This window comes from Achroia grisella, unplaced genomic scaffold, assembly GCF_030625045.1.
Source record: "Achroia grisella isolate CSIRO2021 unplaced genomic scaffold, CSIRO_AGI_Agris_v1 utg778, whole genome shotgun sequence".
NCBI classification, from domain to species: Eukaryota; Metazoa; Arthropoda; class Insecta; order Lepidoptera; family Pyralidae; genus Achroia; species Achroia grisella.
This window is the reverse complement of record NW_026713018.1, coordinates 699,870-713,899: the sequence shown is the minus strand read 5'-3', so window position 1 is coordinate 713,899 and position 14,030 is coordinate 699,870. Positions and strand designations below refer to the sequence as shown.

Sequence of the window (14,030 nt, the reverse complement as noted above, 5' to 3'; positions counted from 1 at the left end):
ATCCCTGCAACCCTCTGTCGGAGGGTCGCGCCCCATTGTCAAGGTCCCGTTTGTCCCTCCCTATCCTCCAGTCACTCAGGTAGACTAACATTACCTACTCAACACATTTACGAAAATAATTCGTATTCAAAATACTTTACGATACGATGGTCGCGGGTTCGATTCCTCGCACGGTACATTTGTATTCATGAGTACGACTGTTTGTATCGATATCGATGTTTTCTATGTATAATATGTACATATTTACGAAAAAAATTATGTATGTATTTGTATCAGTTATCTAGTACCCATAACACAAGCTTTAGCTAGCTTAACTTGGAACTAGATGGCTCTGTGTGAATTATCCTGAGATTATTTTGGTGTATACGATATTTATATTCATATGCATGTAGTAAAAACGGTTATTTCAATATTACAAACAGACACTCCAATTATATTTATATGTGTAGATTAATAAAGATGAGATCGAGTCGAAGTCACCACACCCAGACCGATACAAACAATCATACTCATGAATACAAATGTTTGCACCGAGCGAGGAATCGAACCAGAACATATCGGTAGTAAATCGGTGTGGCACACCACCGAGGTAGTCAAATGTGTAATGAATATTACAATTTTATATTGACCATAAAAATGGTGGACCATTGACCATAACTATTTACAGTTAAACAGATTTAACAGACTCCACTTCACGACCGAGACAGTAACTATATCTTGAACTGTATTTATCTGTAACGGAGTAACGTTACAGATAAGTACAGTTCAAGATATAGTTATCAATTATTTTTGCCGTTCGTTTTGTATCTCTTTCGTAATGCCTTTAGTTCGATTCTCAGTATCGAGTTTGATTGATATTCAGAGTTTTATCTTATTATTAATATTATAAATGAAAAAGTTTGTAAGTTTGTTAGTCTTTCACGCAAAAACTATTGAGAGAATTTTGATGAATCTTTACAGTAATTACAGCTTATGCATCTGAATAACATATAGGGTATATTTTATATTGAAATTTAACGCAGGTGAAACAGGGGGCTCAGTTTGTATCTTATATTGATACTACACATCATCATCTGCTTCTTCCTTATCCCATTTATTTGTGGTCGACGTAATATGTTTTTCGCTTCCATTCATCTCTGTTCGCAATCATCTCGTTATTGACTCCCTTTCTCACCATATCATCTTTCGCACAGTCCATCCATCTCTTTTTTGGTCTTCCTCTACACTTATAACCATCCACATTCATATGTAACACCGTCCTTAGGATATGATCTTCATTCCTACGCATTACATTATTATATTACATATATTATATTGATACTACGCGTATCATTATAAATTTTTTTGTACCTTTTTACGAAAATTGCTCGGATGTAGGGGTATGAAATTTCGCACACTTACGGTCTTATTACAAAAAATCTGTTAAAACTCGGACGAAACGTGGTCTAAATGGTCGTGGTTTAAACCATTCCTAAAGTTAATACTTGGAATAAACCTAACATTATTACGAATCCAGATCTAACAGAGGACTACCTAGTACTACAGTTAAATCGTTCATTATGTATTACATACAGAAATCAGTCACTCATGTCTGTCACCGTACAATTACGTTCCATTTTACCAGAAAACTGAAAAGATCAAAAATAATATTACTTCAAATAAAAATGTATAAACTAAAAATAAATTTATTTCCATTTATCTATGTCTTCATTATAACTATTTCATTAATATATAATATTTGTTAATGTACTATTAGGCTGAAAATCAGTTTTAAGTTACAAGTAGGAGTCCTATACGGAGAAAAGGAACGGCGGGATATTTTTATTGGATCGATGCGAATGGTGACTATTTCAAAGTCAAATGAGTGAAAAAATAACAAATACCGTCTTTTATATATTTTTATTACCGTAAAATTAGCTTTAAATATTTTTAGTTAATATATTTTTAATTTAGTTAAAATATTTTTCGAAAAACAACAACTTAAAATACAATTTTTAAAATGGAGTTTGTTTTTTTGCATTTAGACCACTGTTAAACTAGGGGCATCGCAGGTCTAACTTTAGACCATAGACGAATCACGATTTAGAGATAAACTTCATTTTGTAATAAGGAATACATTGGTGAATGGTTTATTACTAGTGCTAAACCAGGTTTATCTTTTTGTAATAAGGCCGTTATAGTTTATACTAGCTGTCCCGGCAAACGTTGTTTTGCCATATAAACTAATAACACTATAAAAAAATAGGGGTTGATGATAGAAGGGTGAAAATTTAGTATTGTATGTATTATTGTATGTTGTATCATAAAAAAAATAGAAACTAAAAATTTTGTCTAAAAAATAAAAAAAAAAATTTAGGTGTGGACTACCCCTAACATTTAGGGGGATGAAAAATAGATGTTGGCCGATTCTCAGACCTACTCAATACGGTCACAAAATTTCATGAGAATCGGTCAAGCCGTTTCGGAGGAGTATGGGAACGAAAACTGTGACACGAGAATTTTATATATAAGATATAGAGGAGTGCAGGTTGCTAATATTTATATATATATGTATATATATTAATTATGATATAATTACTAGTTATTGTGTAATTATTAACTATTCAAAAATGCTTGCATTGAGTTTATTTGAATAAATATTATTTCTATTGTATTCCTTTTTTGGAGTCCGTGAAAAATAGGAAGGAAAGAACTGAGGTCAATGAAAAAACATGTTTCGTTAACAGCTGATTTCGTAGCCACGTGCCTCGGAACAGAAAGCTACATGTGGGGTTTCTCTGCCCATATGGCATCAAACAACCCTCGTTCGACGTGGGGCGGGTTATGTTGTCATTAGTGAGGGGAATGCGACGAAAAACGTGTCATTTCGTCGTGGTTGTTTAATTGTCAGTGAATTATAACTGTAATTGACATTCTGATGACGGCAAAATGGGTATATTTAAAAAAAGACATGTTACGTGGTGTAGGTTATTGTCGAGTAAAAATATATTTGTTTTTATGTAATAACTTATAAATATTAGGTTAATATAATTAGTATGCCTTTTCCCATTATTGCCCATCAACCACTTTCTGTTTCTACCCAATGGTTAGCTGGTAGATAATGCCATATGGTATTAATCTCGCCATTTGTACATTATTTTAAATAGTGCAATAAAGGATAAATAACTAGCTGTACCCGCGACCTCGTCCGCGTGGAATTTAGCTTTATTTTTATAAAATAAAAAAAGTCTAAGTTACTCCTTATTATATCCTCTTTATGCATTATTGCTACCTGCCAACAAAAATCCCGTCAAAATCCGTCCAGGCATTTCAGACACAAGAATTATAAAAAGTGCCATTTTGGTGTATGTACCGTATTTATATTCATATGCATGTGGTAAAAAACGGTTATTTCAATATTACAAACAGACACTCCAATTTTATTTATATGTATAGATAAATAAATTATTATTATTTATTTATTACGACTAGCCATGGACAATTCACACAGCGCTATTTGGTACAAAGCTACTCGTAAGCAGAGCTTGTGTTATCGGTACCTACTGGAGAACTGATATAAATATTTAAATACATACATACATAATATACATAGAAAATACCCAGACCGATGTACAATAACACATGAATAAAAATGTTAACACTGTGCTGGAATCGAACCCGCGACGATCGCAAGTAAAGCGTATGCTAAACCCGTAGATCACGAAAGCTGAGTCAGTCACGTATGCTGACTACTCTTATGGATGATAATGGAATGGTGCACCCGCCTGCGCTAACGGTTTACGCTGACGGGGCACCAGTAGAGGATGATAAGCTGAACATGAGGTCAGGTCAGTTAGCTCATTCTGGTATCTTCAGGATGGTTTCCAGAGGAAACAAAAAAAAACTTACTGTCATTAGCATTTCCAGCTGGCTCCAGGGTCCATATCTGTTTCTTCTTGAGGCTGGTACCGTTGGCGTTGATCTTGAAGCCGAAGGTCTCCGCGGTGAGGTACCGGTAGCGGGAGTTGATCAGCCCGATGGTCCACCAGCCGCGCTGCTGGTTCTGCGTGATGATGTCGCCGGCACCGTTCACCTCACCGTTGCTGTGACCGTTGAGACCGTTCATTGTGACTGTGGATGAAAATACATTATATTACTTTCAAATTCAAATTAAAAAATGCTGCCAGTATCTTCGGAACGTTGCCTAAAGGGACCCCCTTTTAATAATATATTTTAGTCATCATATTACATATTTTTATTTTATATATACTTATTATATATATTTTACTTTTATTTATATATATTTTAGGTTCTTAGTTGTACAATTAGGTTATGTAAATACTAGTAATAAATTCAATTAAAAAATCATTTGTCATGAGACAGCTTTCCGAATGAGCGGTAGATTCAAAAAATGTAATGACTATTCAAAAGTACTTCAATGTAAGTTTTATTTGAATAAATAATTTATATTCTATTCTATTCTATTTTATTTATACATATAGGACATTTTAGCCGCTTATGAACGTCATATTTTTTACATTAATAAGTGGAGCAAAACTTAGTACCGCGTTTTTGAAAATTGCAGGATTTATAAACGCGAAAGTTTGCGAGATGGATGGGTGTTTGTTACTCTTTCAAGTAAAAACTACTGAACGAATTTTCATGAAACTTTACAGTAATATAGCATCAGAATAACATATAGGCTCTAAAATTCATGTGGGTGAAACCGCGGGCACAGCTAGTATATAAAAACGCCTATACCAATACAAATAATGATACTCATGAATACAAATGTTTGTACCGCGCTAGGAATCTAATCTGCAACAATTAGATGTATGCTAAACCGCTAGACCACTGAGGTCATCATATAAAGGTAACTTTTAATTACAACTACAATACAGTACATTTTTCAGTAACCGAAACTGCTTTTGTATAAAATATACGAAGACCTTATAATAAAATAAAAGTATAACCACTTTTTGCTATATATTTTTTATACTCGATATATTTGTAAAAATATGCTATATACTACTTAAACAAAAGAAATAAGATTGCAATTGGCAACATTGTGGTACATATTTTAAACTTCAAAACTATATATATATATATGATGTTTATTTACTTATTCATTTATTAGAAAACCAATAGCTTACAATCCTATATATTCATTTATCTTCTTCTTCTTATACATATATATTCATCCTTCTAGAGAAAGCTAATAACAGATTTTCAGCTAGTAGTTTATATAGAGGAGTGGCATCCTTCTCTGTATAAACTGTAAGTGTACGTAATGGATTGCTAATATTTTTTTTTAATTGTGCATAAACAATATATTAAATAATAAAAAAACTTTACACACTCTACCATGTATTTGAAACACACACACATAGAAGTATAGTCTTTGACAATAGAACCTTACACACACATAGAAGTATAGTCTTTGACAATAGAACCTTACACACACATAGAAGTATAGTCTTTGACAATAGAACCTTAATAAATTGAAACTTATAATTTAAACCTTGTCAGCAAAAGTAAGCAATGCTCTTACCCCCTCCCCCCATGATTACGTAAACATTTTTCAATTAATGTATTGTTTTTTTAACAGACAATGTGAGGGTTGCCATTCGCGTAAAAAAGAAACCTACGGATGACGTAATCATCATCTAGACACCCCCACCCCCCATGTCATACAAAATAAGCTAAGCCAACCCCCCCCCCCCCTCCCATAGTGCTTACGTAATACTTGAACAGCCCCTGATAACAATACTTAATGAAATAATATCCACACTAAACCAAATACAAACAATCACGCTGATATATAAAAACATTTGTATTGTGCGAAGAATCGAATCCGCGACCATCGAAAGTAAAGCGGTGTGCTCAGCCGCTAGTTTATCGAGGCCTATATAACCTTATACAACCTACATAACACCATCTAAAAATTATAACAATATCTTCCTTACTTATTATAACTGTACTAAACAATTTACCGACACGCAATTTAAGAAGAAAAATCTGTTATCTGTGAAATTTGCAAATAGATAATCTGTCACGGTGCTGGAGACAAAGCGGAGTGACGGTAGACTGGTTGCTGAATAGTCTTGACATCTCGCCACGGTTCATTCGTCAGAGAGAAGGCGGGAAAATTTTAACAATCAAAAATGGCGACGGTCGAGTCTTCTAAATTGCTCTTCAAAATAATAGCAAGTAAGGACTGTTAAAGTTAATATACAGAAAATTGGGGAAATTTAAAAAAAAAATGGAGCCGATCCTAGTTCCATCTTTTTAATTTAAAACAATATCAAGTATTATTAAAATTATTATTAAGAAAAGGCGGGAAAATTTAAAAACCAAAATGGCGGCTATTCAAATACCATATTTTAAATTGCTCTTCAAAACAATAGTAAGTAAGGACTGATAAAACTAATATACAGAAAAGAAGGAAAATTTAGGATATAAAAATGGCGGCGATCCTAGTTCCATCTTTTTAATGTCTCTTCAAAACAATATCAAGGTTTATTAAAATTAATATTAAGAAAAGGCGGGAAAATTTAAAAACCAAAATGGCGGCTATTTAAATGCCAACTTTTAAATTGCTCTTCAAAACAATAGCAAGTAAGGACTGTTAAAACTAATATACAGAAAAGAGGGAAAATTTAGGAAATAAAAATGGCGGCGATCCTAGTTCCTTTTTTTTAATGTCTCTTCCAAACAATAGCAAGGTTTATTAAAATTAATATTAAGAAAAGGCGGGAAAATTAAAATAAAACAAAAATGGCGGCTATTCAAATACCATATTTTAAATTGCTCTTCAAAACAATTACAAGTAAAGACCGTTAAAATAATATACAGAAAAGGCGGAAAACTGTAAGAAATAAAAATGGCGGCGATCCTAGTTCCTTCTTTTTAATGTCTCTTCCAAACAATAGCGCAAGGTTTATTAAAATTAATATTAAGAAAAGGCGGGAAAGCTTAAAAACCAAAATGGCGGCTATTCAAATGCCAACTTTTAAATTGCCCTTCAAAACAATAGCAAGTAAGGACTGTTAAAACTAATATACAGAAAAGAAGGAAAATTTAGGAAATAAAAATGGCGGCGATCCTAGTTCCATCTTTTTAATGTCTATTCAAAACAATATCAAAGATTATTAAAATTAATATAAAGAAAAGGCGGGAAAATTTAAAAACCAAAATGGCGGCTATTCAAATACCATATTTTAAATTGCTCTTCAAAACAATAGTAAGTAAGGACTGTTAAAATTAATATACAGAAAAGAGGGAAAACTAAGAAATAAATCTTCCATATTTTTTAATTTCAAAACAATAGCAAGGTTTATTAACTTTAATGTTAAGAAAAGGCGGGAAAATTAAAATAAAACAAAAATGGCGGCGATTCAAATGCCATCTTTTAAATTGCTTTTTAAAAATTAAAATAATATACAGAAAAGGCGGAAAACTGTAAGAAATAAAAATGGCGGCGATCCTAATTCCATCTTCTTAATGTCTCTTCAAAACTATAACAAGGATTATTAAAATTAATATAAAGAAAAGGCGGGAAAATATAAAAATGGCGGCCAACTTTTAAATTGCTCTTCAAAACAACTGATCTTAAGAACTGAACAATAATAAAGTAAGACTTCTCAACTGAACTTCAATTAACAATTTATTATTATTATTCTACAAGCTTCTCGCCCCGGCTTCGCACGGGCGTGCATGTATTATATACATAAACCTTCCTCTTGACTCACTGTATCTATTAAAAAAACCGCTTCAAAATCCGTTGCGTAGTTTTAAAGATATAAGCCTACATAGGGACGGACAGACAGCGACAGCGACTTTGTTTTATACTGTATAATGATTGACATCGCTATACTGCAGTCAGCACATGCCAAACGGCTAGTGCAACCTATCCAAACCTTTATTTACCATAAAATAATTCATAATAAGATCAGTTTAACTATATTCATATGTATTAAACACGAAAGTTTAATAGATAACCACGAAATTACAGTGTCGACTAAATATTAACTCATTATTAATCTTTCACGTGAGCTCTAGTTAGTTACAGACAGTTTATCAGACTTCATTTGCATATATATAGTGCAAACCACCGATACAATCTGCAGTTAGAAAGTGCTAACTAAGTTCCACGACCCTGCGATGACTAAACTATACTTAGAACTAGCTGTACTCGCGACTTCGTCCGCGTGGAATATAACTTTATTTTTCTAAAATAAAAGTAGCCTAAGTTACTCCTTATTACATCAGCTACCTGCCAAAAAGTCCCGTCAAAATCGGTCCAGCCATTTCTGAGATTAGCCGGAACAAACAGACAGACAGACAAAATTTGTATTTTGGTGTATGTACCGTATTTATATTCATTTGCATGTAGTAAAAAACGGTTATTTCAATATTACAAACAGACACTCCAATTTTATTTATATGTATATAGATTAATTGGACGACCTCGGTGGTCTAGCGGTTTAGCACACCGCCTTGCTCCCGATGGTCGCGGGTTCGATTCCTCGCACGGAACAAATCATATTCATGAGTACGATTGTTAGTGTCGGTCTGGGTGTTTTCTATATATAATATGTATGTACTATATTTCCGAAAAAAAGTATGTATCTATGTATTTGTATCAGTTATCTAGTACCCATAACACAAGCGTTAGCTAGTTTACCGAGGGACTAGATGGCGCTGTGTGAATTGTCCCGAGAAAAAAAATTACCATAAAAATAAAAAAATGATAATATAGTAATATACTTTCACGACTTTTATTATAGATGTCAAGGATATTGTCAAATGCAGACATCGTGGTGAGCACACTTAATATGTCTATAATTTATCGATTTTTTTTATGGATGATAATGGAATGGTGCACCCGCCTGCGCTAACGGTTTACGCTGGCGGGGCACCAGTGGAGGATGATAAGATGAGCATGAGGTCAGGTCAGTTAGCCCATCGTGACAAATTCGCCATGAACTTATCACGGTGGTTTCCTGGGGAAACCGCGTGGCCAACCTGACATGGTACATTGCTAGCAATAAGATTCCTCATTAGTATCAATCCTCTTTCTCCCTCGTAATTGTGAATTAATTGTCCTTAGGGGCAGTTCAAGTATTACGTCAGCAGATTTATTACAATTAATTACCCCCCCCCCCCATGCACCTTGTCAGCAAAGTAAGCAAGGCTCTTACCCCCCATTCTTACGTAAACATTTTTCAATGAATGTATAGTTTTTTTAGCAAAGACAATGTGAGGGTTGCCATTTGGGTAAAAAAGTAAATGGCATGGGGGTCCATGTCATCCAAATTCAAATTCAAAAATCATTTATTCATGTAGGACATTTTTGCCGCATGTTACATACGTGTTATATATAGAACAATAATTTGTAACCATTTTAATAGAACAGTGTGTAATAACCCTTACAGTAATCTAGGCTGCACCGTCAGCTACAAAATTCTTCCACGTGCAGTTTCGCTGACGATGCAGCACTTTCCTATTAAATTAAAATTTATATTTCGACAGAATTGTAAGAACCGGCCTCCATCGCGGAGCTGCCACTGGTGTAGTAATTAATAAATATTTTTATAAGAAAATTATATTTTTTTAAAAGTCCCCCTCGGCTGTGATATATTTCGCACGTCAAATTTTTTTACATTATAATTTGAATTATTCCCTACCGTCCAGTTCGGTATATAGATCCAATTGAGAAGAACTGGCAAGAAACTCAATTGGAAAACAAAGACCAACCCTATAGTGCTTACGTAGCAAAGACAATGTGAGGGTTGCCATTCGCGTAAAAAAGTAAATAACTAGCGATGACGTAATCATCTTCTAGACTCCCCCACCCTCTATGTCAACCAAATTCAAATTCAAAAATCATGTATTCATGTAGGACATATTAGCCGCTTATGAACGTCAAATTTTTTAAATTATAATTTTAATACTTCCCTACCGTCCAGTTCGGTATATAGATCCAATTGAGAAGAACTGGCAAGAAACTCAATTGGAAAACAAAGACCAACCCTATAGTGCTGTAGTTATTAATAGAAAGAAAGAAAATATTTAGTTAGTTTACAATAGTAGATTTACTTAGGTAGTACCTACTAGTAGATAACATATAGAAGCAAGTAACATAATTGTTACTTGCTGTGTTAGACCTACATTAATTGTATATACATATATTATATCCTGTTAATAAATGTAGGACACATTTCCAATATACTCGTTGATAACATTGTTGGGTATTCAATTACAAGTGTAGGTACACTAGAAATTAATTGTAATAGAATTACTTGGCAATTTATTTATTTCTTTATCAACATAAAGGATGATTCAACATAATGGTTTAACAATGAGACCGTCTCAATCATCAGTTTAAAAAATAAAAGAGATTTGTATAATAAAAGAGATTATTGCATCTAATACAACATTCCATAATCAATGATAAAAGCACTAAAGTTATAGTGTGAGCATGAGGACATAATGAAGGATCATTACACAATGATGATTAGCTATAAATTTGCTTAATATATTCTCCAAGACGGGCCACAAAGTAGTCATGTAATGCGGACGAGGAATATGCGGTCAAGCAGCAAAAGATTTATAATTGCCCGAACATAAAAAAGGTAAAACGTCCTCTAGATATGGAAAATTTCTCCTCCGATCGATCCCCCATCCAATTCAAACGGAGATCAAAATAACGACTGGGCCGAGTTTGGAGCTCCTCGCGGTGCCATCAGACTAAAGTCGTATCCGTCAGGCGGGAGTTGGCCTTCAACCGCTCCATAAATCCTTCCGCGGGTTTGCAGTGCCATTTGCACTCACCTATCGTCCGGGGAAACTGTAAAGGCCAGCTGCGGCCAACAGCGTAGAGTAGTTCGAAAAAAAGTGGCCGACGTGACAACTCAGGAAAAATAGTCCTGACCGCAAAATTACGAGAGTCAAACCCACATAAAGCGGAACAGTGTAAAAAAGAAGAAGAGCTCATAAGACAGTCAAAATTGACATAAAAATGAGGTATCAAAATAATACAGACATTTATAAACATAATGGTAGACAAGCTGACAGCAAAGATTGGACAAAGTGCAGATTTTATCGGAGAACCTAGTGCTACTACAATAGCTGCCTTTACACGACACGTTCTTTCGCGCGCGATCATGAATGGATTTAGCGCGGGAAAGACAGGACAGGATTGCATTTAAGTATTTTTTATGTTCACTCTTTCGCGTGTGATAGCGCGATATCTGCAGATTTTGTCAAACCAAAGAGGAAACTCCACTACATATTCTATGTGGTTGTAGCCCACTCAAACATAAATGAAATATCTCCTTTGGAAAATTTACACTCTTTACTAAAGAGATAAAAAACATCGGTCCTAAGAATATCCTTTAATTCTTGTCCCTAACGGGTCTAGGTAGCGCACTTTAAAAAGGGCGAGCACAATAGATCTATGTAGGTCGCAGTGCTACAAGACCTAGTACGTGACAATAGCCAAAACAAGCCAATAAAAAAAAAATAACGCGATATCACTTGATTTTAAAATTCTATTTTTACCACAGAAGTTATTTTGTAAAAACATGTTAAACGTTTATAAATATTAATAACTCTTATAATTATATCAATAGAATCATACACACACAATCTACTTTGTTGCCTCAATTTTAAATTCTACTCTAAGTTGTAAACTGTATGATTACCCATGAGCCGAGTGCTTCGGCGGAATACTGTAACACAGGTTTCCCTAGCACAGATTCCGTTCCATTCTCTTATATTGTTATAATTACAGGATGTTTATTGTTAAAAAAATTGTAATGGAAAAAATAAATTTTATAATTTAAAAATATATAATAATTAATTATTTGACAATAATAATTAATTACTCACGTTAAGTGCTCACGGTTTGCGCGCACGGTCCATCTCATTCTGTTTGTCTACATTTGCATGCACATACTTTCCTGCGTCAAAGGCGATTCGCCCGTGAAAGAGTATACGTGTAAAGGCGGCTGATGGATGCAAGTGCAAATGTTAACATATGTCGCAACCAGCAGGATGTCACGGTACGCTGCCAAGGTCGCCGGGCTGAAGGCAATGCCCAGCCTTTGTTTAGCTTACATATGTATATTCCACCAGTTCTCTATGATACGGCTAGGATACTTTTTGACAGCACATCTAAATGTAATAGAAATAATGTATATTCAAATAAATTACGTATATAAGTTGTTTTTATGCATGTCCATTTTTTTTTTGGACTACCCTAATGCTTGATCGCAGCTGGCCTTTACAGCTTCACCGGACGATAGGGGCGAGTGCAGGCCTCACTCCAAACACGCGGAAGGACTTATGGAGCGGCTGAAGGCCAACTCCCGCCTGACGGATACGACTAAGTCTGAGGGTACCGCTAGGGTCGAATCTTGGCCCAGGTCTTCGTAATTTCGATCCCCGTTGAAATAATTATTCATTATTATTATTTCATTTATTTCGGATATTTATATATATTTTAGAAATTGATCATTTGGTAGCTGTATTTGATCTGAAATTCTTCTTCTTGCTTTTGTATTATCTCAGTAATAGGCATGTATATCGACAGTTACCATCTACCATCAAGTTGGACCATCTAATAAAAAATTCCGTTGCCAAATGTGAACCTACCTTTATGCGACCCTGGACGCATTGAATGGAAAAGGTGGAGCTGAGCACAGGAAGTCTGTTTGTTTAGGTATAATAGGCATCGGTGCACAAAGGTGAGCCTAATGACTTGTGTAGGGTATCTTATTGTAAACGATGATGTCATTATATTGTACTCAGATAAAGAGCTTATGTCAACGGCATAAGATTTAATTTGCTATAATTTAGTAGCAATCACAATTATACTTAATTCAGATTTTTGATCATTGATCAAATTCAATGAATAAATTACTATACCACTAGTTGTTACACGCGACTTCAAATGCGTGGAAATTAACTTTTTTTATTAAATCAAATATATTTTCTTTAAAGTAGCCTAAGTTACTACTTATAACATTACCTATCTGCAAGTGAAAATGCCGTCAATATAGGTCCAGCCGTTTCAGAGATCAGCAAGAACAAACATACAGTCATTTTTTTAACTATTGTTTTTGATGTAAATACTTTCAAAAGTATGCAGTGGAAAGCTGTTCAATGTACCTAACATTGAAATTAAAACAGACACTTCAATTTTATTCATGTGTATAGATTACCAACCAATCTCGTCTTCGCAAGGGCCTACAGGATGTTTTTTTGTTTATACAGAATGGTCTTTTATCTTATTGGAATGATGATATACCCTGATGGTAAATGGTAATTATCAGCCAAATAATAATTATATTATCTCAGGACAATTCACGCAGCGCCATCTAGTCCCAAGCTAAGCAGAACTTATTTCATGTATACTTGACAACTTATAATATGACTAAATACATTCTTTTTTATAAATGACATACTACGCCGACCCCAAATAATGGGATAAAGGCAAGGCAATGATGATGATGATTCTTTTTTGTAAAAACATAAACATAGAAAACACCCAGACCGATACAAACAATCATCATGAATATAAATGTTTGTACCGTGCGAAGGATAGAACCCGCGATCATCGGAAATAAAGCAGTGAGCTAAACCGCTAGACCATCGAGGCCGTCATAAACAGTTTTCGATATTACGTTCATTCTTTCTTAAAAGGTAAAGGAACGCTATATGATACAAGCAGTCCAGATAAGGTACCTTAGTGTAGACCCAGATAAGATCGAATACCCTTTCAGGTCATATCTGGCTTGTACCTTGTCTATTGATATATTTTGATAAAGAGCTCGAAGTTTAATATTTATGTAATTTTTTTAGTTATAAGTATAGTATAAGTAAGGAGCCAAAAGAATATCAGCGCTGCAGAGTTATCTGTAGCACTATGCTGAGTTGGCTACCTTTTCACTTTTGCAGCAAATAAAGTCACCTACATTTCTTTTACTAATTCGTGTTGTTTCTGTATCTCATGTTTGTTATGTGTCTGTAATTGTGAATAAAGA

The 14,030-nt window shown here is 34.3% G+C and overlaps 1 protein-coding gene across 2 annotated transcripts in view; it reads right to left on the bottom strand.

Annotated features, from left to right (window-relative positions):
* LOC131850631 (protein singed) overlaps positions 1-14,030 on the bottom strand; it is a 96,155-nt gene that overhangs the window by 45,302 nt on the left and 36,823 nt on the right. For both annotated transcript variants that reach the window (XM_059200930.1, XM_059200931.1), the window contains exon 2: positions 3,889-4,110. In XM_059200930.1, coding sequence (XP_059056913.1) covers positions 3,889-4,105 — 217 coding nt within the window. In that variant the 5' untranslated portion in view covers positions 4,106-4,110. The remainder of the gene's footprint in view (positions 1-3,888; positions 4,111-14,030) is intronic.